Source organism: Tenrec ecaudatus, chromosome 9 (genome assembly GCF_050624435.1).
Source record: "Tenrec ecaudatus isolate mTenEca1 chromosome 9, mTenEca1.hap1, whole genome shotgun sequence".
Classification (NCBI taxonomy): Eukaryota; Metazoa; Chordata; class Mammalia; order Afrosoricida; family Tenrecidae; genus Tenrec; species Tenrec ecaudatus.
Genome location: NC_134538.1, coordinates 120,480,196 through 120,508,165, shown reverse-complemented (window position 1 = coordinate 120,508,165; position 27,970 = coordinate 120,480,196). Strand labels below are relative to the sequence as shown.

Here is a 27,970-nt window from a genome sequence, read left to right as displayed (position 1 = left end):
TCCATCCTCACTCTTCCTTGCCAAGGATCTGATCTTAAATATGTGTCCTTGGTCTTTTCCTGTGAAAGACTACGCAGTAATGTGATTCAGAGTCCCTGAAGAGTATTATCTTAACACTCTTTAAATTTACCTTAATAAATATGTGATGATTGGATACAATTTTACCCACTCTGCTGTCTTAATAGTTCTTTGTGGATGGCAATAAAGTAATAAAGAAAAACAAATGAAATGAATACGAAAAAAAAGAGTAAATGCCACATCAAGAATGACACCACGGTTTTAGGGGAGAAAGTGACCATGGAGGACAGTCAGCTCAACTGAGAGCGAATAAGAAGGAGAATTGGAGCTGCAGTTACTTGAGAGAACCCGCCATTTCAACCTCTAGAACCCTTGACACACAAGGCTACAGACAAGGGTTTAAAAAAAAGCAAGCAGAATGCAGCCTTGGACTTGTGGGGCTCTTTCCCTTGCATTGCACCAGCATTGCCGGCACCGGGCCAGTATGCTCATGCGAGTCACTAGAGCACTCCTTTCTGGGCAATTCAAATGGCCTTTTGGAAAGAGCTCATGATGACTCTTCAGGGGCAGAGTACCAGCTACTCCATAGCATTTTCAATGACATGAGCTGTCAGCAGCAGACCCACAGGTCTTCTGAGGAGCCTCTGAGTGGCTTCACTCGGACAGCCTTTCAGCGTAGTAGTGACGGGCTTACATGTTTGTGTCACTTTGGAAACTTGGGAAGTAGACATGTTTGAGGAATAATTTTGGACATACAGTGCCATGAGATATAGATGTTGCATCCTTATATGGAGCAAAGAAGCAATAAAGTCAAAATTGATCGAACAACGTTCGGACTTGGTGAAGAAGATACCACTCACAAATCCAGGTATGTGTCCTGGGAGAGTTCTGGAAAGGGAAAATGAGGAAACAGTTTCAGACAAATTGAGTTGAAGGTTTTTGAGACATAAATGTGTGAAAAAGCATTGACACCAACTAATAACAGCAAACCAGGGTGATGGGAAACCACAAATGCTTAGATACTTAGGTATTTTCAATACTGAGTAAGCAATGGCATTCAACTGCATGGGCCAACACAGATTATGGACAGTCCTGGGAAGGCTGGGGATTCCTGAACACTTTAGTGTGCTCATGTGGAACTGGTGCGCGGATCAAGAGGCAGTTGTGAGAAAGGAATATGGGAACACGGGATGGTTTAAAATCAAGAAAGGTGTGCGTCAGCGTTGTATCCTCTCACTGTACTTCTACCTATGTGGCCAGAAAATCCTCCGCTAAATCATCAGATAAATGAAGAAGGAGGAGGCATCCGGTTTGAAGGAAGACTTTTAACCATCATTGATAAGCAGATGACACGGTCTTGTTTGTTTAAAGTGAGGAGGAATCGAAGCACTTGATGATGAAGACCAAGGACTACAGCCTTCATTATGGATTACAACTCAATGTAAAGAAAACAAAAAGGTTACAACTGGACCAGTAGATCACATCGTGATCAACAGAGAAACATTTGAGTTGGCAAGGATTTTATCTTGCTTGGTTCCGAACCCAGTGCTCACGGGAACGACACTCAAGAGATCAAACGATGCACTGCATTAGGAAAAGCTGCTGCCCACGATCTCCTCAAAGTTGAAAAGCAAGGAGGTCTAAGGCATGCCTAACCCAAGTCAGGGTGTTTTCAATGGTCTCATATCCATGTGAAAGGTGAACGCTGAAAAAGGAAGATTAAAGAAGAATCGGTGAGTTTGAATTATGGTGCTGGTGAGGACTCTTGAAAGTCCCATGAACTGCCAAAATAACAGCTCTATCTTGAAAGAAGTGCTGCCAGAATGTTCTACGGAAGGAAGGATGGTGAGACATTGTCTTGCATACTTTGGGCATGTTATCGGGAGAGACCAATCCCTGGAAAAGGTCGTCATTCTTGGGAGGGAAGTAGGGAAAATGAGGAAGACCTTGAGAAGATGGATGGACAGAGTGACTGCCATGATGGGCTAAAATAGGCACAATTGTGAGGATGTCGCAGGACTGAGAGGTGTTCGGTTCTGTGGCCCACAGATGGGCTGTGAGTGAGAGATGACGAGAGGGTCCCTCACAGCAACAATACTCAGGTGTGGAGGTGCTACCTACTCATGAACAAAAGGTAGGCGGCTAGCCAGGCTCCTTCAAGGAAGCCTACTGGTTAGCACCCTTCTTACTCATCATGGACAGGTGTTGGACTTTCAATCAACCTCCTCCTACTTCATGGTAGAATATGGGCAGTCAAAAGTCATGGGGCCTCTGTGCCAGAGAGTAAAACTAAGAGATGAGTAGGAACCAGAAGAAACAAACTGTTCCCCAAATAGGAGAGGTGTTTATAAACATAGAGATGTGACATCATTAAATAAACATATGATGTCATACAAAAGAATTATGAACAGATTGAAGCAAGAAGAGGTAAAAAAGAGTTCTTTTGCTTTCCTGTGTGTTTGCATAAAAAAATAATATATACCAGCATTTCAAAAAGTCATTGGTGCATTTGGGAAATTTAGACATATATAATTAAAAAGCCTGAGTCCCCTAGTGGTGCAAATGATTAACCCCCTGAACTGCTAACTGAAAAGTTGGAGATTCCAGTTCACTAGTAAGTACCTTGGAAGAAAGGCCTGGAGACCTACTTCTGAATTAGAAGCCCTTGAAACTCCTATGGATCACAATTCTACTCAGATGCTCCTGGGTCATCATAAGTGGGATTGGACTAAATAGTAACTGATAGTAAATAGGTAAGTTAGAAATCAAGCAAATGGAAACCAGAGTGACTTGTCAGTTCTTGTGGGCAGATAATCATAATAAATCATAATGTACCACTTGTCCAGGAGCAGTGATATTTATTTAACCATAGCAAAACAGATCTCGGGGGAATTTAATTCAGTATCTATGATTATCCATGATGGGAAAGGCTAGATATGCATGTGCTTATATGGTGTGTGTGGTAAATAATTAAATCAACCTACTATAAATTAAAAAATGAAAATATACTTGTGATAGATACATCAAGGAATTGTAATACAAGAATACTAGTCATAGAATGAATTTCTATGACATTTAAAATTAATGTCTTGCAGGTAAAGAACATGGGTGAGTTACAGGATGTCAGAACAATCTTGCTATCAACCACAAACCTTTTAGTGCACTTGAGTTTTAAACATGTTCATACATTGCTTTGTGGAAATTAAGATAAAATAAAATACACTTATCTAGCAATATTTTTCAGAATCTACTCTTGGGTCAGATTCATCCTTCTCACATTTTAGAATAAAGCAAATATGTGTTTCAGTTAATGCATATTTCTCTCAAAAGCTTTGAGAATGTGCGCTATTTGGCAATCGTCTGTAAATATTTTTTTCTTTACAAGAATAGTCTTGGCATTCTTTTGGAAATTCAGGTTTTGATGTATTATGCTTTCTATTAAAGGACTTTGGTCCCAGAGTCCTGTCTTCATCTTAGGAAATTTTCATTGTTTATCTGGAGATAGTGCACAAATCTTCATCTCTTTGCGTATTTAGGAACATATTTAAAAACTATTTAAATTTTCTAGTAGGAACCGGAGCGATTTGTGAGTGTCTGTGATTTCGATGGCTAACTGTTTTGGGCACGAACACCCATCCTCTATCCCCAGCCCTAATCATGTTCGTATGCTTTTTCCTTTCCCAAAGAAAAGGAGCCCAAATCGTCATGCTTCGCAATGTGACCTCTGGGTGCATTGACATGGCTGTTGAAGGGTTTGCTTTCAGGGAACAAAATTAAAACTTGTTGAAAATACCATGCTAATATATATCATTTGGACTCATTTCAATTGACATAGAGTACAACGAGCACACAAACTACCGTCTTTGAATTAGTCAGGTAAGCCAGGTTCCAACTACACCGAAGATCATCAAAGAATCTGCCTCACAACTCAAAGCAACCTTGGCTTGAGTAGCAGCACATCTGGAAGAATATCACCCTTTCCTTCTCTATTATTCCTCCTTCATGCAGCATAATTCCAAGGAGATGAAACAATTTATTCTTTCTCATTTGAGATTTCTTGTCTTGAATACGTGGAAGCCAAGTTTTGGTGAACCTTTGATTTAGTCTTTGATTTGAAAATTAAGGGGGAAATGCTGTGCTCTTTTATGTAATGACATTATCACTCCCCAAAAAGGATCAGGAAATGTAGCCAAAGTAGCATCTGTGAGATTGGCCAGATTAGCGAAAAGTCATGCATACAAAAATGTGAAACTGCATGAGGGGGCACGGGGGTGGCTCTCGCTATAATACTTGTGTGTGTGTGCTCCCACGTGTGCTGATTTGGTGAGTCTACACGCATCTTTTCCAGCAATACATTAACAGAAAAAATAAAGCTGCATATGAGCCAGGAACATTAATTTTAAAAATGAAATCTGTCATATTATCACATAGGAACTGCTCATCAGATTTCATTCATCTTTACTTTCAGCTTTGATACAGTCCTTGCAATTAATTGGTTAAACCAGAATTACAATATGGGAAAAGTTAATGGGGATGTTAAGAGTGATAAGATCGAAACATCGGTTCCCTGACATTGAAAAGCCAGCTTAACACACAAAAAGTAATCCCAGGCACTCGTTGTTACGTGTAGAGATGCATTCTTTTTCTCATCAAAGGCCGTCTATATTTTTTCCTGCCAAAGTGATGAAAACACTCAGAAGTGCCACGAAAACTAATAACGAAGCACACATCAAATTTATAAAAATTTGAACTGGAAATATTAATTTTCTTGTACATAAATAATTTAGATGTTTAAAGAAAGGGGCAGTTGTGAGAAGAGAGGCTCTGAGGGTAAGCTTCTCTTAGTTAAGATGCTGCTTTCTGGCTCCCTTAGATGAAGGTCCCGGGGGAAGAATAGCTAGGCTGCTGGCCTTGATATCATCAAGACCACTGGACAGAAAAGTGACTTTGAAATAGACAGGACAATTCAAAGGGTGACGTTTTCTTGATTTGCAGGTTTTCTGACAGATGACATTTTTATTTTCTTAAAGGCTGCCCAAAAAAGAATAGCAAAGAGATCCATTTATCCCCATAACTAAGATTTGATACCGACTCTGTATAAGGAAGCTGGGCATTGGTTGCTTCCCACAAAGCTGCCACTGACGAGGAGCTGTGCTGGAGAGGGATGAGGCTGTGTGCGCCATAAAGAACTGCACTCTTGGAAAACCCAAGGGCAGTTGTAGTGTGTCTTAAAGGGTGACTGTGAGTCAGAATCAACTCAAGGACAGTGGGTTTGGTTTCTGGTTTCAAGAAGGGAGCAGTGATCACATAGAAGAATTGCTAGCCAAAAGGTCAATGGTTTAAAACAAGGAGCTGTTCCACGGGAACAAGGGGTGGCAGTCCGCTTCCATGAAGACTGTGCCCCCAGGAACCTTGTGGGGTAGGCCTCTTCTGTCCTACAGGCAATGGGTGTGTGTAAGGACAGGGTTAGATTCCAGAAACACAATACTGTCAGAGCCACAAATAGTCCTTTGGACTGCACACTCTGATAATCTATGTGAAGAGATTTTAGTCTCTCCATTTTGTAGTTGATGTCCATGGTAACTTAATTTATCAATTGTCCTGTATCTCCAAACTGAATGCCATTTCCCCAAACAAATACATCACACAAATATTCCACTCTCTCCTATAAAATAATTCATTAACCAAATAGTTATGGAACACTTACTATGTGCCATGCACTAGTCTAGGAAATAGAAGTGAACAAAACCAATCTAAATCCCTTGTAGAGCTGACATTTACAATGCAGAAGAGAGGGTGAGGATTATATAAATAAGGAATAAATTGATGGGATGCTAAGTACCAAGAATTGAAATGAAGAAGGGAATGGGAAGTAGAAAATGAAAGAGAGTCATCTTTGGGTTTGAACATATCTACTGATATGTTTATTGTTGTTTTGCATCTCTAGGCTTTTATTTCATGTAAATTGCATTGTGATATAATATCATGATCAAGGGTAAGGTAATGTAACGAAGAGGTATAACTGTAACTCAGGTGGGGACAGAGCATGCTAGTGGGGCAGGAGGAAGTCAAGGGAAATAGAGGAAAGAGCTAGGAGGCAAAGGGCATTTATAGAGGTCTAGACAAAGACATGTACATGCAATATATATGAGGATGGGGAAATAGATCTATGTGCCTATATTTATAGGTTTAGTATTAAGGTGGCAGAAGGACCTTGGGCCTCTACTCAAGCACTCCCTCAATGCATGAATTCTTTCTTCTACTAAATTGGCATTCTATGATGCTCACCCTCCCGACACAACTGCTGAAGCCAAGCGGGTGAACCAGTAAATGTGGTGAAGAAAGCTGATGGTGCCCGGCTATCAAAAGAGACAGCGTCTGGGGTCTTAAAGGCTTAAAGATAAATAAGCGGCCATCTAGCTCAGAAGCAACAAAGCCCACATGGAAGAACACACCAGCCTGTGTGATCACGTGGTTCTGAAGGGATCAGTTTTCAGGCATCAAAGAACAAAAAATCATATCATTGGGTGCATACTTCCATGATACAATCGCTGAGGACAAACGGGCACATAAGCAAATGTGGCGAAGAAAGCTGATGGTGCCCGGCTATCAAAAGAGATAGTGTCTGGTGTCTTAAAGTCTTGAAGGTGAACAAGTAGCCATCTAGCTCAGAAGCAACAAAGCCCACATGGAAGAAGCATACCAGTCTGTGTGATCACGTGGTTCCAAAGGGATCAGGTATAAGGCATCATCAAAAAAAAAATATATCTTACCATAGTGAATGAAGGGGAAAGTGCAGAGTGGAGACCCAAAACCCATTTGTCGGCCACTGGAGATCCCCTCACAGAGGGGTTTAGGAGAGGAGATGGGTCAGTCAGGGTGCGATGTAGTACCGATGAAGAACACAGCTTTCCCCCAGATCCTGGATGCTTCCTCCCCCCAACTACCATGATCCGAATTCTACCTTGCAGGGCTGGATAGGGCAGAGGTTGTACACTGGTACATATGAGGGCTGGAGGCACAGGGAATCCAGGGTGGATGATACCTTAAGGACCAGGGGTGTGAGGAGTGATACTGGGAGTGTAGAGGGTGAGTGGTTTGGAAAGGGGGAAACAATTACAAGGATCTACATGTGACCTCCTCCCTGGGGGATGGACAACAGAAAAGGGGGTGAAGGGAGAAACAGAATAGGGAAAGATATGAAAAAATAATAATTTATAAATTATCAAGGCCTCATGAGAGAGAGGGGAGCAGGGAGGGAGGGGAAAAAAGAGGACTTGATGCAAAGGGCTTAAGTGGAGAGCAAATGCTTTGAAAATGATGAGGGCAAAGAATGTACAGATGTGCTTTATACAATTGATGTATGTATATGTATGGATTGTGATAAGAGTTGTATGCGTCCCTAATAAAATGTTAAAAAAAAAGTTTCTTCTTTTTGGAACTATGTTCTTACAATTCAACTTATGTTATGAAGTATACATGCAATCTGTTTTTTGTATTGATCGTACTACATTCTGCCTGACTGTTCAAATGTTTATGTATTCTTATTCCCGCTGATGGAAATCAGGGTGCCCCAATCCCTGTTCTCCAGAAAAATGAAAATCCATGGACCTACTTATTTTGTGGGAGGGCCATGGAGCTTAAAGAATGGCAGTGGGAGAGAAGTAGGAGCCTGGCTTTACATTTTAAAAAGATCACTCTGGATGCAATGAAGTCAAGAGAGCCCTGATTGTATGTCATAAAATGTTTAGACATTTAACGGCAGAGATGCAGGAAGAAATACTGCAGCGTGGATGAGGTCTAGTAAAGCCCTAGTGGGGAAATCAAGAGAAATCCCCCCTAGAGCTAGTGGGGGAAATCAAGAGAAATTGAAGGAGACAAACAATATTTAGAGAGTAATGTTGATTGGTCTTGGTGATAGAATGTGTAAGGAGGTACAGGCGAGGGGTGTGTCAAGAATAACTGTTAGAATTTTAACATGGGCAATTACAGTAAGGTCTGGAAACATGGCAAAGGGTAGATCTGAAAATACCTATATCTATATATCTATATCTATATATATATAAAGATGGATATTTAGGAACACACACACACACACGAAAGGATTCCAAAAAAATTTCAAAGCTATGTATTTACTTTTTTTTTTTAAACAAAACCACCTTAGCAGCTTCAAAGTACTCTCCATTACACGTCATACATTTGTCACATCTGCTGTTCCAGTCTTGGAATTGGTTTCCAAACTCATCTGTTTGGATGGCACACAGCACCTCCCTTGCTTTTGTTGTCACCTCTGTCACATCACCAAATCGCTGGGGTAAGAGAGGCATGCTGTTTTTCATTTTTGTGTTGGCAAAACCAGTCCCCCATCTGCCACAAATCATGTGTTTTTTTGACACACACTGTTATGCAATCTTTTCAGACTCTCTAAGTAGCAAGCTTGATTAAAAGTCTGACCTGGTAGATGAACTCCAAATGCACTATGAGTCAACACTTTCATCTGTTCAGGAAGTTGACAGATGTCCAGTATAAGGTTTGTCATCAATTGACACTTCACCTTTATTTAATAAAAAAAAACCACTCATATACTTGAGATTTTCCCATAACGCTGTTCTTGTCAGCCGTGTTCAATGAGCAAGAAACAAATTTCAGAGCCACACAGTTCTTTTCAATGGGACATTACAAAAAACGAGGTTCAAGCGAAACTGTTTACATGAAAAAATTCACTGTGACAGAGAGAGCCTTCCCAGGGAATGCCACTGTATGCACTACCTCAGTGAGAGTTGCTTGATGCTTGCTGAATGGGAAAAATGCTTACTATGAAAGCACCACTCATCCTGTGTAATTTGTGTGTGTGTGTGTACACAGATATATGTATATTAGAGAATATATAGTGAAAAAAGATGTGGTTCTAGAATTCAGCCTATGGAATTTCAACATTTAATAAATAACAGAAGATGTAACTGCAAAAGAATCTAACAAGGTCAGACTTTGAAATGAGTTTGGATCACCACTGTTTATGTTTGAAAGATAAGGTGGAGAACAGCTGTGATCCGAAGATCAGCAGTTCAAAATCACCAGCAGCTGAGGGTGAAAGACGGCGAGTCTTTTTTACTCCCACACCCAGCTAGTCTTCGAAACTCACGGAGCAGTTCCACCCTGTTCCACAGGCTTGCTATGAGTCAGTCTGGATTCTGTGGCGGGGCGTTTGGTTGGGTTTTATCTATCAAAAGTATCTTCCTCTAAACAATTTAATTGAAAAACAAAAATTTAAATCAGGCAAATAAAATACGTGTTTTCAAAATAAAAGACTTCATACCATTTTTTGCCGTGACCAAAAGGCTCGCCTATAAGACTCTACTTACTTTTGCGTTTCCACTTCCTGTGCTCTTTCTTTTGTTTACTTCTCCAGGAACAGTGACCTTTAATGGAAACTTCTCCGCACCGACCTTGTTTCAGGCTCTTTGCACTGATATTCATTCTGTTGGTACAACTTTCCTCCAGAAGCCACCGATACCTCTTTGACCTTACTCTGGTCATGAGTTAGAGGTCATCTCGTCATTGATGCTGTTTCTAATTCCCTGAGTTAAAGTTAGCCCTACTTCTGCTGCTCCCTCTTTGTTCCTTTGAAAAGTTTATTGCTATCTAAAAGTATTTCATTCATTACTGACTAACTTTTACATATATTATTGAACCTCTTTATTGTCTTCCTCATTAAAAATATCAACTTCATGCACTCAAACTGCCTGTAGTAGTCCCTGGTCTCAAATATTATTTGTGCAAGCATTCTTTAAAATATTATCCTGGCTTACTTCTGGAATCTCTTTTACATCTAAATTCAGTTTATCTTTGCATGTGACATCATACCTTTGACAAAGAATTCAGCTTTGTAGTGTTTTAATTTTATAGTAGCAATAAAGTTTTAAAATATATTTAAAGAAACTGATGTATCAACTTTTCCCCCATCCTCCAGTTTACATGCCCTTGTATTCGGTTTAACATAACCCTCCCATATTTCCTTTAACATCTTTTGCTTTCTTTGCATCTGTTTTTCACATACAAGTAGGCTATTTCTGCCATCAAATAGTCCATCATCTCTATTTTTAAATTTTTATTCCTTTTCTATTCTTGATGCACATTTGTCAATGTAGCACCGATGTTTTGAGGTCCGGTAAGCTTGCAGGTATCTGGTAGTTATGGCTAGGTGTCATCGAGTCAGGTCTCACCCTTATAAGCTTACACACAATAGAATGAGGTACTTCCCTGTCTAGGTCACCGTCAAAACTGTGGTTCCAGTTGGGCTCATTGTTTCAGTGATTGTATTAATCCATTTGATTGAGGGTATCCCCCCTTTTTGCTGCCCTCTATTTCAACAAGCTTGATGCCCTTTCCAAGCTCTGCTTACTCTTGAGGATAAGTCCAAAGTACATGAGACAAAACGGTCACTTCTAAGATAAAGTCTGGCTGTGCTTGTTCCAAGATGGATTTGCTTGCTCTTCTGGCCGTTCGTGGTGTATTCAATATTCTTGGACAGCACTGTAAGTCAGATGCACCAATTTTTCTGTGGTCTTCCTTAATCATTGTTTGGATTTCATACACATATGAGATCATTGAAAATGGCCTGGCTTGTCTCAGGCATACCTTAGTACTCAGAATGATATCTTTGTTCTTTAACACTTCAAAGCGGTATTGTACAGCAGATTTAGCCAATGCCCTATGGCTTTGATTTCTTGGGTGTTGCTTCTATGAGTCTTGATTGCGGACACAAGTAAAATGAATATTATGGGCATTAATGAAGTTAAATTTATAATAACCAACACACCATGGATTTTTTTTTCAACATACTTATCAAGTGCCTCGACCTAGAATCCCAGAGGTGGCCTATACATTACTGTTTGTCGACCCAGCATCGTAGCCCTTCGCCCCTTTGGAGGACTCACCGCCATAGGCTTATTGTAAAAGCTGTGGAGTAAGCAGACTTGGCATCTGCAGTCATTGACCTACAAAAGCAGAGAGAGCCAAGAATTTGTTCCCAGGTCCGTGTCATCTAGTGTCCACAGGCAGTGGTCCAGTGGGGACTTCAGTTTCCAGGGATGCAGAACTGGCGTAAGTTCAGAATTCAGAGATATTTGAAGTTCTTTCTTTGGCATAACCTTGATAGTGGCTTATTTGTTTAACCTTCTCTGAGTACTCGTTCCAGAGCCTAGCTCACTAGTCTGTTGTTGTTCTATGAAGTATGAAATATTGGTCCAGCAAATTTCTATTTTGCTTTGCAGCATGCAGCAGATGCCTCTGGCTGAATCTTTCATTTCTTTCTTTCTTTTTGGCTTAAAAGGATGTTAGGCACTTTCACTCATGTGCAGGGAAGATCATGTTAACATGTAGGAATAAGAAGCACGAAATAAGACCAACTGAAGTCTCGAAGGCAGCAATTCTAAATACAGCAAGCTTTCCGAGGTGTGAGGTAGGAACACATGCCTCCCACTGGTCAGAAGAAAGCGGAGGATAAACAAAGTGAGCAAGAAGAAAGCAAACAGTGCCAAAGAGCTTCTAGCAGAAACAAAACACTTGAAAAATGAGTAAAAAGGACATCTTCTAAATCCTGGGATCAGATACAACAAGAGACAAAACCTAGAGCGGAATATTAAAAAGAAAAATTACCAAAGAAAGTACGAAAAGCAAGGTCTGTGAATGAAAAATGTGTCAGTGAAACAGAGCAGAGAAGCTGCCCAGTCCAAAATATCTTCAACTGTAATTAAACTCTTCGTTTCTAGCATAGATTTGGAAGACAATCATTTGCAGCTGTAACTCACCTGATTAGCAATTAGGGTCTTGACAAGTGACAATATGCCAACAGACCGTCCACGGAAAGAAAAAACGGAAGAGCGGATGGGTGACCATGCATATTTGCAATTTACGAAAGCATTCTTTTTAATAATTTGGCAATGCATCTATTTGCATAGATCTATTTTAAAGCTAGCACAATGATTGTTTCTTTGCAAATATGTGACAAGTAACTTCTGATTTTTCAAACATAATAGGGAAAAGTATGTCTTTTCCAAAGTCATTATCATTGGTGGTTGTGGTCCTCTTTCTGTCCTGTAGAGGCCCTAGGAGCTGCACTTGACTCCAGGACAGTGAGCTTGGATTTACTTTTTATTGGTCCATTTAAGAATGTTTTAAGCCTATAAAAGCATTACATTTTCATATTTATAAAATGCCTTTATAATTTAAGTGTTGAAACAATGTAATCAAGTGTTAAAATTGAGTATAAATTAAAATGTGTATTATACAGTGCTTCTAGACAGAAGATGGTGTATGTTTTATACAAAGTCAACACTTTTTAATATATAGAATCTCAGAACTTTATATATATATAATTTACCTGGCATTATTGGGAAATGTGCTATTCTGTTTAGTGAATAGTCAATCTTTTTTTCGTTCTGAAGGTCAAACTTTAAATTTAATTACCTTTGAAGGAAATATTGTTCAAATATTACCTTTCAACATATAACTTAACCTCCTGAGGATAATTCAGGGTTCAATCAATAGCTCTTTTGGGTTGTGCTCTGTCATACTCTGGCAGATGGGAACTTGCTCTAGAACAAAGGACCCCAGTCAGCTGTGTTTGAAATTTCTCTGAATACATTTTATACTCTAACCCTGTCCTCCATCTCTTCCAGGCTCACGGTGTGTCTGCCTTCAGACGTCCCCATCCCCTCCTCTCCCTCCCCCACATACACTGATGCACACCCCACCCCCCCTTAAATCACTGCTACAGTGTATCGCCCTGTGACTCTTACTCACTTGAGGGTGGGTGAAGGAGGAGGGAGGGGAATACTTTAAAATTAGAAAATTTTTGGATGTCACTGGAAAATTAGTATTCCCGGACATTCCTGAAGGTAGATATGATAGCAACTGTTCTTTTTGCAGTGGGTTTACACATCATACCAAGTCTAATAATATTTGCTCTTCTCCCGGGAAACCAGATGGCTGCATTAAAAAAAAATTCTCTGGGAGTTTCATGGAGACAATTTACTCTCACCCTTGGAGAATAAGAGCAGAAATAGGAGCCTCTGATTTTCTTGGAAATGATCTGGACATCATGATGAAAGCTTTCAGTTCCTGAGCGTCAACCAAGAGGGAGTCGATCTCTTCAGGAAAAGGCACTCTCCAAGTTGCCACCCTAGGGCCACAGGGCACGTTTCTCTGCAGCCACGTGCACGTCCTTAGGTACGGCAAGTGTGGGGCAGTGGGAGAAAGAAATCAGGTTATGTTAACTCTTTTGCGTTTCCCCACTCTGTCTATTCATCTCTGTCTCAGCCTTCTGTACATTGTTCAAGATGTGTGCTTATACTTCTTGAAAGTTAAATTATGCCAATTATGGTTGTACTCACTAACTTCCTAGAGAAGGAATTGAACTTTCACATATTATGAGAAAACGTAAGGCTGCCCTAATGTAAAAAAAAAAAGAGATGGCCTGAGTGTAGAAAGATCTTATTGAATGAAAACAACAACAACAAACAAACCAAACAGAAAACTTCACTGGCATTGAACTAATTGTGACTCATAGTAATCAACCCTCTGTAAGGTTTCTGAGACTATATGTCTTCAGGGGAGCAAACCACCTCATTTTTTGGATTAAACAGGTCTTAACAGCCGACCCTGTGCTGCTAAATATTTATAAGAGTCTTGGCTTTCTCCAGAGATGCCTCAGCTTTCTCTGTTGGGTTTGAACAGCTGACTTGTTAGTTAATAGCTTCTTAGCAGACTACAATTAATCGGTGATTAAAATTTTACTTCCACTTATTTTTCATTAGCCCAAGAGTAAGATAATAATACTAAAATGTTTCCCTGCTTATAAATTTTTGAGATCCAGCCAAAAATGTCAGTGAATTACATAATGGATTCTAAGCACCGCCTGCCTGCATTAGTTACAAAACCTTTCCATTCTTTTGGGCTAAATTCCCATGCTAGTACCCTTGTGTAAAATAAATGGATTTTATATTTTCCAAATCTCACCTAGATTCCAACCTCTCCCACCGGTTTGGCCTCATTACTTCTGTTCTCTAAATTCTCCACTGACTTTGTACACCAGAGGCAGAAAAGTGAAGAAAATCTTTGTAATATGTTTCGGGGGAATGAAGAGAGCATGAACCAAGACAGAGGTTATGAGAAAGGGCAACACTCATTCATCCAAGAACAACTATGGTGACATAATCAGGAGAACTTGGGTGGAGAGAGATGCTACTGGGGAAGCTGATTTTGTGAATAAAATCGACCACATTTAGAGTTGGAGTGACTTGACATGTAGTGGCACCATGAATTAGTAGAGGAAAACTGATGGAGGCATTTCAGAGCCAGTTAAAAACTATATTATGGAGAGAGTGTGCTATATTAACTCTGAATATGAAACGAGGATATGAAAAGGGAATGTCAAAGGGAGAGGAAAGTGGTTTGAGATGTCAGAACAAGGTGAATCATGGGGATTAACACAAGACCTCGGTTACTACAATTATGATACAAGGTTAGCCCAAGACGATTCTAAGCTCAAACGTGTCTTGTAACCTCAAGTTACTGACTTAGAGTTCTTTGAACTGAGTCCCAGAGTCTTGAGGCAGCCATATTAGGAATAAGAAGTTTCCATTTTTGAACAGAAAAGAAGAACCCAGGCGTTTATTACTTCAACACATATACGTTAGTCACTCTGAGCATGTGGATCAGCAGGGATTCAAACAGAGCTTGGGGGCAGCAGTCTGGCGCGCTGAGTAGGGTGCCTCTGACCACTTAACTGTGGGAGTGGGGCTTGTTGAACAGAGTGGAAGTGGGTGTCTTCAGTGGGGTTCCCCTGGGTGCTTAATGCCAGGGGATAGGGTCACTGACCCAGAGTACTTGAACTGAAGTCTTTGGGTTGAGGCTTAGGTGACTTTGGGGGCATTTATTAGCAGCCCTAAATGAACCTGGAACATGTCCTAACTGAAAAAGGGTATCTTGAGCCTTTCTCACTTGCATTGCAACTTCCTTAATGAACCCTACAGTCGTTAGCATTGGCGGCGAGTTCGATGCGGCCATTGCAACGAATCACAAAATGTAGTCTGAAAAAGTAGAGAATGATGTTCGAAACATAACAAGAATACATGGTCAATTATAATACCAGAAAACAAAAGCCCAAAACTCAGTGCCATCAAGTCAATGCTGACTCATACTGACCCCCTGTGGGTTTCTGAGACTACTTATTTACAGGAGTAGAAAGCCCAGTCTTTCTCCCACAGAACTGTTGATGGTTTAAAACTGCTGACCATGCTGATCACCATGTACCTAATATCCCAGGAGGGCTCCCGCCAATTATGACAAGGATTAAATAATCAAGAAAATAAATCAGGAGAAGGGAATGGATAATGACCAGAGGTATAATTTGGGAGAGGATGGCCATGAGTTTCTCAGAGGCCTGCTTTTGGATGACTATCTTCCAGTGAGAAAGAACCTATGGATATTTGGAAGTAGCGCCGCCTGGGCAGGTGGATGACAAAATCAAAATTACAGCTGGATTAGAATGAACTTGCTGTATTCGGTTAAAAAAAAGGGGGGTGGGAGACCAACATAGCTAATCTGAATAGGCTGAAACAGTATAAATCAAACTTCCCACTTTTAGTTAAAATAGTTCCACTGTTTGTTAAAACTAATAGTAATTTGGCTTTTTGTTGAGCAGCGAGAATTCACATTTGGAAGGCCTTTAAGGTCACATTTGCATGCAAATAGTTCTGAATTGCATTCAGACAAGGTACACTGCCAAATTATTCTGCCTTTTTCCATTAACACATATAGATCTAACCGATAGAGAAACTGATCATTATTTAAGGAGGGGCTGACTACTTCTGCGTATTAAACTTTAATATTATAAACGAGTTGCCATAATTGTCAAATTGCCAAGCCTTCTCAAGGAGGATGTGTCATATGGAATGGATCTTCTAGGGCATGGTTGTATTTAAGTAGAAGAGAGCAGAATGACTTTAAGAGCTATTATTTTATAATTCTAAGCCAAACCACTTAACATATTTGTGCCATTTACAGCACAACCAAGAGAGAGCTCAAGGTTTCAGATAATGTTTATATATACAGATTGGATAAAAGTTGCCGTATATAAAGTCATTGACATCTTCTATGACTTTGTTGGAAATTGAGATCTGTGCTCTCCTGAAGTGAATACTTCTTAGCAATAACCATTGGGGCTTTTAAAAACTATTTTTCATGGCTTTTATTTCCCTTAAAAGAAATTGAGTATGTAGTAGTTACATAATCTGTTGTCAATTTGAGACTATTGAGAGTGAAGGTGTGGAGTTTAGCTTGTCAATCAGGTCACAGCTTGATGACCTCATTTGGAAGCACTAAGGAGATAAATAGCTCTCTGGAGGCAGGACACACACTCACTGCCTCGACGACATTCCTGCTGACAAGGCACATGAAGCTACGCTGGTGCCCTGGAGCAGGAGGAGTCATGTAGAGACCCGTGCCAGCACTGAGATGCTTACACCACCACTGAATCTACATGACTTTCCACCCATGGCCTGTCTCTTCCTGAATTTGATGTTATTTCACATGTTTCATGAGTCTGAAGAGGAATTTATAGATTGGTATTGAACAGATGGGCTACTATTGGACTTATGGACTTGATCTGGACTGGGCTGGTATGTTTCCTCAATATACAATTGCTCTTCTATATAAAGCTCTTTCTTATACACATATGGGTGTCTATGAGTTTGTTTCTCTCATCAAGCTGGACTAACACAGAGGAGCAGAAGTTAAGGGCTTGCCTGCTAGCAGAAAGGTTTGAGGTTCAGACCCACCAACTGTAACACAGGAGAAACATGTCTGCTGTCGTACAGATTACAGTCATGGGAACTGTGCGAGGCAGTTCTACCCTGTCTTCTGGGGTTGCCTGGAGTGGGAACTGACTCAGTGGTGGCAGAGGGTTTTTGAAAGAGAAAGTAAAAATTGAGTCTAACCAGATTCCCCTCTATGCCTCAGATGAGGAATGTAGAATTATTTTTACAAAAAGAATACTTCAGTGAGTTTTCTTTTTCAGGTTTCAAATTCAAATACAAAAGGAGCTTTGTAAAGTTGGGCACTCGATTATAGCTTTCAAATAATTTATATTTAGATCAAATCTTTGAAAAGATTTTTATGGAAAGAAGAGAAAGGGATGTTGCTTGGGTAAATATAACTTTTGCTTTAGGGAGGTTCATATGCCAAATACAAGACTACGCGAGAGTAATTGATCAGCATTATGGGGTGAGATTTCAGAGGAACATTAATGAGTCCTCCTGTAAAAGACTGATATAATTAATCTGATCAGACCTCTTATGGGCCTCCTCTGGGATGAATAAACATACTGTTTGTGAAAATCACTGACTTTCAGATCCAGTGTATTAATCTCAGTGTATTCACTACTGCAGTTGTACACACACCAAAATTACAAAATACTTATCATCATTATTTTTCCTTGTGTTTTTGTCCAATAAAAAACTCAAAGGGCTTCAAAATATTCAATCAATCAGCAAATACAAATAGAGTCTGTTGTGGAAGCAGGAAGGAAAAATGCACTGTTTTGAGAAATATTCAGATAGCCAGAAAAGTATTCATGCTGTGCATGCTTTTTCCCTTCTCAACTAGGTACAGCGTCAATATGTTTGAGATTAAAAAGTGCCAATGGTTATGCGCAAGAGTAAGACAAGTGATCCAATTAAAGGCAAAACCTTAATGGAACGGAATTAAAGCATGACTATCAATAGTCTCTGAACCCTAAGAATTACCTAATAATATGGATTATGAGAAGGGGAAAAACAAAATAAGTCATATACCTATGAATGCGGGCCTTATTTAACAAGCTATCCTCAAAAGCTTGTTTCTATTTCTTTCAGCTACAACTGTAAACAGTAAAAAAAAATAAAACAAAACTGTAAGCTGGTTAATGTTATAGTTTATATGGCAGCAGAGAAAAAATTTAATTTTTCTTAAATGTATGAGTACATCATTTATATATTAGTATTAAACTAATTACATTACACATTACTTGAGGAGTTCTCTAAGTCTCCTATGGGAGTAAAAGATCTTCAGAAACAGGTGGCTCCATTGTATATTTTGGGAAGGACGGATTTTGAGAGTCTCATAAAGAGAGCATGTTGTCACATTTGAATGAATAACATAAGTTCCAGTCTCAGGGCCTTCACACAGGAGCATGCAAAAATAATTCCCTCTCTGTCACTAACTCTGAACATAAGCGGAATCACTTCACACAAACGGAAAACAGGCTTGGCCGTCTAACGTCTCTGAGCGGTACAAAACTCCCTGGAAGTGGTTTTCCTTGGCTGCTTACATAAACATTTTGTGAGCTTTACGTGTAAATATTCAGTGTTTCTAAAATATACATTAAATTGCATGGCCTACACTCTTCCGTAATTGGAATCTCTTCAAAAGGAAGAAAGAAAGAGAAGCAAGTATCAAAGAATAAAATAAAATGTTACAACCTTGATGTGTAAGAACAGCTAGATCCTTTAAGGACTCGCTCCTAGGATCAACCGCTGTTCCCCAGGTTATTAGTTCCACAGTACACGCTTTCTCTTGTAACAGCACACAGGGAAAAGGAAAATTGAAATTTTATCTCAATTTGGTCTCCTGGAATGACAACAATATTAGCATCAATTTAAAAATTGATCTTCTCTTCAGGAAATATTATTTACATTTCAGTAGGCAGAAATGTGTGCTAATGGGAAAATGGTTCCCACTAAACAACATATAGTGTCCATAATGATTTTTCGCTGGAATTACTATCTATCTCAGCAATAGATTCAGAATTTCAATAATGCAGTCAAAAATTATGCTAAAAAACAGACAAGCGGGGACTGGTCTTAATGAGTAAAATGAAACGACTCTGTGCTTACTTTGTTGTCTCTCGTCTCTTATCATCAAAGTGCCTAGTTTAGGTTTGCTTTGGTGTAAAATTGTATGTGCTTAATTTAAAACGTATGATTTGCATAGGATTCCATGAGCACTCCAGCAATAATACTGCTCCTCTGTGAAAAGATGTGAGAGAACTTCAACCTCGCAGTTTTCTTAATAAAAATATTTTAGGAGTAGGTGTTTGCAGTAGCCCTGCGTGCCTATACAGACTTGGCTCTATGATTACGCAAAGCCACATTACGGGGAGAGTTAATATCATGCTTCCTTCCCTCTGCGAGATACTCAGATAACCCACCGTCTTCTTGAGTTCACCTTCTTAAGACTCTGAGGCGGAAGGAAATACATTAAACTCTTGAAAATCATAAGTCTTCCAATAGATGTTTAGTAACCCTGTTGCATTTTCAACATCACCAACAAAACATACTAGTGGATCTGAAAGCAGCAGTGTGGCTCTGGAGCATGATTTTGTATGATCTCAATTAAGGAATCGACTGTACAATTACCCCAAGTCCACTTCAGGGAAGCCGGGTTGATTAATGGAGAACACAGGTGGAGGGGGACAGGTGCTGTGAGTGATCAGTAAAGGCGAGCGCCTACCAATGCAGACCACACTCAGTAAGCAGTCAGGAAGAGGAACATAAGCAAATGTGGTGAAGAAAGCTGATGGTGCCCAGGTATTAGAAGATATATAGTCTAGGGTCTAAAAGGCTTGAAGATAAACAAGCAGCCATCTAGCAGGGAAGCAATAAAGCCCACATGGAAGAAGCACACCAACCTGTGTGATCATGAGTTACTGATGGGTTCAGGTATCAGGTATCAGAAGACCCAAAACAAAAAAATGATATTGATGCGAAAGAGGGGATTTGGAATGGAGGCCCAAAGGCCATCTGTAAACAATTAGGCATTCCCTCACAGGAGGGGCACAAGGAAGGGATGAGCCAGCCAGGGTGCCGCATAGCACCAAGGAAACACACAACAGTCCTCTAGTTCAGTAGTTCTCAAGCTGTGGGTTGCAAACCCTTTGGGGGGTCGAATGACCCTTTCACAGGAGTCGCCTAAGACCATGGAAAAACACACTTTCCCAATGGTCTTAGGAACCGAGACACAGCTCCTCTATCCGTCTCCAGGCAAGTCCGCCCACATGCAGATATGCCCACCTACAAGTACCCAGCGTGAAGACTGTTACTCACGCTACACCATGCTTCAAGACAAAATTTCATTTATTTGTAATTAGAAATAAATATTTCACAATATATAGTTACATATTGTTTTTGTGATTAATCACTATGCTTTAAAGATGTTCAATTTGTAACAAGGAAAATACATGCTGCATATCAGATACTTACATGACGATTCATAGCAGTAGCAAAATTACAGTTAAGAAGTAGAAACGAAAAAGAATTTATGGTTGGGGGTCATCAAACATAAGGAACTATATTAAAGGGTCATGGCATTAGGAAGATTGAGAACCACTGTTCTAGTGCTTTAGTGCTTCCTCCCCCCACTAACATCACCCCAGTTCTACCTCACAAATCCGGCTAGACAGGAGTATGTACACTGGTACAGATAAGAGCTCTGACATTCAGAACCCAGGACAGATAAACCTCTCAGGAACAGTAATGAGAGTAGGGATACCATGAGGATAGGTGAAGGCAGGGCAAGATGAGGGGAGAAAGGGGAAACATATCACATGATCAACATATAACCCCCTCCACCCCAAGGGAAAAAAACAACAGAAATGTGAGTGAAGGGAGACAGCAGATGGCATAAGATGTGAAAATAATAATAATTTATCATTTATCAAGGGGTCCCGGGTTGGGGGGAGGGTGTGGGAGGGAGAGAAAAAAAGAGGAGCTGATTCCAAGGGCTCATGCAGAAAGAAAATGTTTTGAAAATAATGATGGCAACATATGTACAAATGTGCTTGATACAATTGGTATATGGATTGTTATAAGAGCTGTAAATGAACTCAATAAATTTATATATATGTCAGCAGTCAGCTCACACTCTCTGGTTCAGAAGCCAAAGAAATTCAGCACCTTGGACTGGTCCTATGTTATGTAAAATCACCATACCTATTCAGAAATTTCACCTTTTTGCATTGTCTCATATCTTTGCAAGTCACGTTAATTTCAAACTAATTATGATTATCTACTTTCACCCAAACAACTCATGGTCCATATTTCAGTCTTGATGAAGGCTCACGTGTTATTCTTGTTACCTAAAGTTAGGTCAGGCTTATTACTGAGCTCTCTTCTATCATACAATTCACCTTTAAGCGTGCACTTTCTCCTGGCCCAGGGACATGGGGTTCATTTTGAGCAGGAAGCTGTGGTCATAGCCATGTGATTGTTCAATTAGTTACACTCATGGAGTGCACTAATATTTAGACCCTTAGGCCCTTGGATATGCTCACTTCATTTTACTTTCAACCAGGCCGAACTGCGTTTATGCACAAATATGTTCTTGCGAGGACTGGACTTATGAAGCCATTTCTATTTAAGATCATTAACTAAAAAAATTTTTTTAATTAAAAAAAGATCATTAACTAATCTGGTTATTCTAGATTGCTATTTCTAAGTGTTTCATTTTAACAAATAAAGTGAGGGTCGGGCTAACAGTAGCTCGTATGTAAAGCCCATAGCAGCACAGTGTTAAAATATTCATAGACAGCTACTCTTGCCTGCTGACTGATCAGCATACATGACCACTCCTTTAACATCTAGAGAAAGAAAAATGGGGTTGGATCGGTAGAGTATCATTGACCAATGGCCATCTTGTGAAAACAGCATTAGGTCCTAGACATAAATCTAAACTAAACATGCTTTATACATATGTCACTGCATTATCTAATATAGGTATCAAAGTTGTAAATGTGTCACTAAATTATCCTTATGTCATTAAATTATCCTATACAGATAACACACTTGGGAAGTGAATCCAGTTACAAGTCAAGAAGCTCTGACAGCACACGCTACCATAACAACATCCACAGGCGAATACAGTAAACGCCTAAATGACTAGATTGTTGTAAGCACAGAGTGATACGCTGCACTACGGACACCATACCAAACTGAAGAAGATTTATCAATCTCCCTTTACCCCAGTTAAAAGTGAACAGGTGAGCATGTGGTCAATCAAGTCATGGACTAAAAATGTCCTTTACCGACAAGTGATGTTCATTGTCCAAGACAGGAAGGAAGAATATGTCGCAGAAACACTGGGCTCTGAGTAAAGACCGCTGAGCTCAGGAAAGCCTGACCTGCAGAGCTTTCATAACTGTCTGTCTGGTCGAGCAGCACGTGACTGTTATTCTGTCTTTTGAAAGCACCGACTGCAGGAAGACGTTCTCTAGGTTTCCTCTATCGTCCATAATTTGTTATGATCCACACAGTCAATGCCTTTGTGTAGTGAAAACAAAAATACCAGCTAAGCATCTCTGCTCTCACCCCGGGGCCATCTTCCATCTTCTGAATCCAGCATAAATTTCTTGCAGGTCCATGTAACTAGTTTTGAATTGGTCTTCATCAAAAATTACTGTCATGTGATACTAATAGGATTGGTCAATGATTTCCACATTTTGTTGGATCACCTTTATTTGATATGAATGCAGCTATAAAAATGGAATCAACTGAAAACTGGCATTGTGGGAGTGCCAGACCTACCCATCTAATGTCACTAAGGAACGGCATCACCATCAGCTTCAGCCCCAGGTAAATTGCTATGAGGTGGAGGGGTCAGACATATTCCACCCTCTGACCATGTTACCAATCTGAAACCCTTCTAAGACACTCTCTAATCCTCTGCTGGGGTCAATAACAATTGCAATGAACACCCAGAACTAATAGGCCACATTCATATTTAATGAGTCGATAAAGGAAATGATGGGTAGCAATGCAGGATCAGCAATGACTCAGGATACTGTTCTTTGATCAGTAAAGCATCTTTTCAGCTAAGCTAACAATCAGGCCTCTCTTGGGTCCTAGGCCCCTTAACCTTCATCCTGTCTCTTTCCTATTTGAGTGTTACAAAGTAATTTAGCAGTGCCAGTAAGTCCCCAGTGCCAGCCTACTTCACCAGGAAGTCTCCAGCCTGAAAGCTCTTCCATCTCTTGGTCTACATGTTTGCAAGCCTTGTTCAATGGACAATTGCCAGAGGGACACCATACCACCAGGAAGCCTCTTGCCTGAAGACCTTCAAGTCTCTCATTCTGTGCAAGAACAGGGAGAAAGAGGGCTTTCTACTCCCATAAATAGTTACAGTCTCAGAAACTCACACAGGGCAATTTTACCATGTCCTACAGGGTCACAATGAGTTGCATCAGCTCCATGGCAGTAAGTTTTTTTGGGGGGGTTGGTGGGACAGCACATCCAGTGTAGCTACATTGTTCAATGGGCCAGGAAGCCACAGTGCCATCTAGAGCTGGTCTCCTGGTTCCGCTGCCTGTTTCTCTGCCATGGCGTCTCCCCATGTTAATTTTGCCTTCTCTGGTGTTACAGCTCTCTCCCTCTAGGCTCTGGTGATAATGAGGTACCACGACCAAGGATAAAGGTGTGTTTGGCCCAAGCCATGGGAATTTCAACCACCGCATATGCGTGCCAAAGCTGGGCATCAAATAAGGAAGACTGAAGAATAATCTTTGCAATTGAATTATGGTGCTATCGAAGAATATTATTTATAGCAAGGAAAGTCAGAAGAATATAGAAAATTGTCTTGCCAGTAGTCCACCAGAATATTCTTTAAAAGCAAGGATGCCAAGGCTTTGTCTCGTGTACTTTAGACCTGCGGTCCCAAGAGAAGGGCATCATGTGCAGTAAAGCATAAAGTCAGACAATAAAACGAAGACTCGTAATGAGTTGGGCTAATGCCAATGGGCTCAAATATAGCAATTGTTGTGAGAACAGCCTGGACCGGGCACCGTTTCATTTTGTTGTGCATGGGATCCCTGTGAGTCAGAATCAACAATAGCATCTAACAAGAGGGTTTCCTTACCAAGAAAACACTGTAAGTGGCTGTGCTCAGGTTAGAATCCATGACCAATCCCGAGGGGACAGCAATGATGTTTGTTGGAATGTCCATTGTCTTGATTCCTGAGCTCTAGCTAAGTAAGAAGAATACTGAAAGATCTTGGCAGCTGAGATTGCTCTCTAGTTCTCCACCCAGATGGCTCTAGTTTAAGAAATGTATTTCAAGTACAAATATGTGTTGTAAAGCAAGCATATTGTTTCCCCAAAGTCAGTTATGCAAGTAAGTATTATGATGGTTGTTAAGTGCTGTTAGGTACAGTAGAATGAAATACTGCCTGATCGAAGGCAGTCTTACTTGTCGATTAACAAGTTGGCACTGGACCGAAGAAACTAAACAGCTCTGAAAAGATATCTGACGAAGGTTCAAGGGTAGCCCACAGTTAGCTCACAAAACATAATTATGGTAGGTTTGAATAGTTTCAGGATATTTTCCACTAAATTCAACTGGAGTGTAAAAGCTTAGTTATTTTAAAATATATATTGATTTTACATTTCTTAACATCAAGTTTATCTTGAGAATAATGGAAATTCATATGCATATTTAATTATTTTTGTCAGTTCATCTGTAGTCCACTAACTGAGTATTTTAAATACAAAAAGAAAAAATATTATACTTTTCATTAAAAACTCTTGGGAGACACTGTATGCTAAGCCATAGATTTTAATAGCATATAAATGATACTTAAGCTAGATACATACATTATTATTGACAGGAGTAAAGGCTAATGATTATCACTAAATAATATCACAAAGTCCAAGGGACATAAGCTACAAAATACATTGTGTATTTACTGACTTCCTGATATACTTATCCTTTATGACTTATATGGCAGCAATTTTCATATGTAATTTAAAATAGGCTATATCATAAACACATTATTTATTGATGTCATTTGAATTCACCTCTAATATCATTTTAATACTTTTTTCACACAAGCTCAAAATGCTGAGTTCTTCAGTAGGTAAAGTACATAAAATCACAAAACCTGAATGAAAGGTGAGGGGGAGGGCCAGTGCACTGACATAGGAAACCTAACTTACTTGCCGGGGGTTGGTGTCAACGGTTAATCAGCAACGGTATGCATTAGGGTGTATATTATGGGTTTCAAAATACCTGTCATTATTAATTATGCTTTAATAAAACTAGATTCATCTTTGGACTAATAAGTATGCATAGATTAACTTTATGTCCATCATGACTTTGTGAGGGAGCCATGGAAGGTGTTAGCCTCAACAGCTTCTTTTCATTTGGGCATTTAAAAGTTCATTAGCTAGACACACACACAAACCCTATGTACATAAACATGACCTCAGCATGTAAGTGTCATCATGTCAAGACATGGTTATTTGTTTGTATCCTCCCCTTTATAGCGAAGATGATGAGCTTCAGAGATATTAGTGAGTTACTGAGTATATAGTGAGTGGTTGAAGTGTATAAGGGAAGCAGATTCTGGCTACATGACGGTGCTCTATCCACGGAAGCACACGCCCCCATTATGTTTGCGGTCCACAGGGGTACACAGGAGGCTTGTTACCGTGGGAGAGCACTGTGTTCATCATTTTGTCTGACAGCCAAGCAAGGGGGGCCAGAGAGAAGTGGAGGAGCTGGAAAGAGCCAGAGAGAGCAGGACTAGAACTCTCAGGTGCAGAATGAAGATGGAGAGGTTTTGTCTGGAAGCTCACATCTGAGACACAGAGACAAACAGGAGGCTAGGAGAGAAGAATCAATGCAGATGTGTCCTAAAACTTTTCTTTAGGAAACAGGTTTTTAAAAGTTCTTTATGAAGACCCTCAGACCAAGAAAAGCAGCTCTTTCATGACCTGGTGTCCTAATGCACATGAAATAAATGAGAAAATGTGACCAACCACAGAAGAGCCACGCAGGGGCCTTACCTACCTTCATAGGTCCCACTTTCTAGGAGGGCCCCGCTCTTCTCCAATTCCATAAAATCTTCAACAGTGATGAAGATGTAGTCCACTCCAGGGACCTCGCCCTCCTTATGTGGCCTTGTGGTGCCTAAGTAAGGAAAAGAAAAAAAGAAAGATTTTAGTGATTTGTTGTGAACTTTAGAAATACCACCATACGTCTGAATATTCAATAGCACTTGTTTGTACACCCTGCAAATTGACAGTTTGCACTTGTCCTTCTGCTTGTTTGGTGACAGAAAATAGGAGGCTGTAAAGATTAAAGTAAATATACAAAGCATTTTTCTTCATCCAGCTCACAAAGAGTTCATTGCCATGGGAAGTGGCTGTGCAGATTTTTAGAGAAAAATGCTCGCCATTGTGTACTTTTTGAAGAGGTGGTCTGACTATGGGGTCAGGAGTCTGCTAGCTCAGGAATTTATATATTTTGCTCCCATGAATGGACGTGCATTGTTCTATACACTGCTGGGCTATGAACATAAACTGTCATGAAAAAAAATAGAAATGTTAGCAAAGTATCACATTATCATTATACTTTCATGATCTCAAAAAATACCTATTTTATAGTACATGCTTTATTGCATAGTAAATACTCAGCATGTTATGCTAAAGAAAAATATTTATTTTATAACACGATAAAATTATATATTTTATACTTTAATTTTATATACTATAATATATTAATATACATTATATAATATTTTAAAAAGCAAACCCACTACCATCAAATCAATGATCACTCATAGGGACCTTGTGTAGGGTTTCCCAGGCTATATATCTTTATAGGAGCAGAACATTTCGTCTTGCTCCTATAGAATAGCTGGTGGGTTGGAACCATTGATTGTGTGGTTAGCAGGCTAGTGTTTACCACACACAGGGCCACTAGAGCTCCTGTATTATAAAGTGTAGTTTATCATCTCTTATACAAAATAACTTTGAATTTATAACACCGTTGACTAAGGAGTTACAGAAATGCTTATTACTACTGATATTAAATTATTAATGTGAATTGAAATGGAAAAATTAAATTTAGTAAGTTATTATAAGGCTAGTAATATAGTACTCAGTTGACCAATAGGCTCTTCTGTAAATCCCATCACACAACCTCTCCAGTGCTTCTTCTAAGTGGCTGGCCTTCTCTCTTTCCTCCCTGCCTTTTATTCCGATGGAGTTGGGAGAAGAGTCCCTCTCAGAGCTGCTTGGTGGATCCCAGCTCTCGCTTTCCTGCATCAGCTAGAGAATGCATGGACCTGCTTAGGGCTGAACTGACGAAAGGTCCAGCTGCTCAGTCGAGCTTTGCAGGAGAACTCTGTTTGCTAGCCCTGCTCTCCAGTTTGTGAGAAGAAACAGAAAGGGAAGCATTATAAATCATTTGTTTTCTTTAACATGCCCCACTCTGCTTTGTCCACACAAGGACTCTAGATGGCAAATGTACAAGCAGGTTAATCCATTAGTGGGCTTCTTCATATTTAACAAGGCTGTGAAAATCGCCAGTCAAATCTCTTTCGGGGTCTTTAGAATCAAATCTGGACTGCAAAAGGGGGAAAATAATATATGCCAGACTGTATAATATACCAGAGAAATTGATTTTAGCGAAAATGAAATATTTTCATTGAAAACTTTTTTTTAAGTTTTGAAGGCATTATTTTCTAAAATTAAATTTTACAATCTTTCTATGGGGATTGCAAAACACCCCCACCCCATAATCATGTTTAATGACTTTCCACTGAATTTTCTATTTTATTTTGTTTAACTGCACAGCATTGTGCAGTATTTCCTACTGCTTTTATGTTACAAAATATAAACCTCCCACGCCTTGTATGCATAATGTTGTCAAATTAATGTTTCTATGAGAACCTTAACTTTCAATTTCCTGACTTTTATGTGCTTAACCCATGTGAATTAAAAGTGCATTAGCACGGTTTTTGGCAGTAGATTTCTTTTTCTGCTTATTTAGAATCCACTCTAATTATGAAGAAAAAATCGTACACAAAAGATTCAATTTTCCACCCTGATTTTTCCCCTGAACATTTCAGAAGCTACAT

General features: G+C 39.7%; 1 protein-coding gene across 1 annotated transcript in view; it reads right to left on the bottom strand.

Annotated features, from left to right (window-relative positions):
- The window catches only part of MAGI2 (membrane associated guanylate kinase, WW and PDZ domain containing 2), a 1,549,501-nt gene that overhangs the window by 672,629 nt on the left and 848,902 nt on the right, over nt 1-27,970 (bottom strand). The window contains exon 3 of the mRNA XM_075558486.1: nt 25,897-26,016. Coding sequence (XP_075414601.1) covers nt 25,897-26,016 — 120 coding nt within the window. The remainder of the gene's footprint in view (nt 1-25,896; nt 26,017-27,970) is intronic.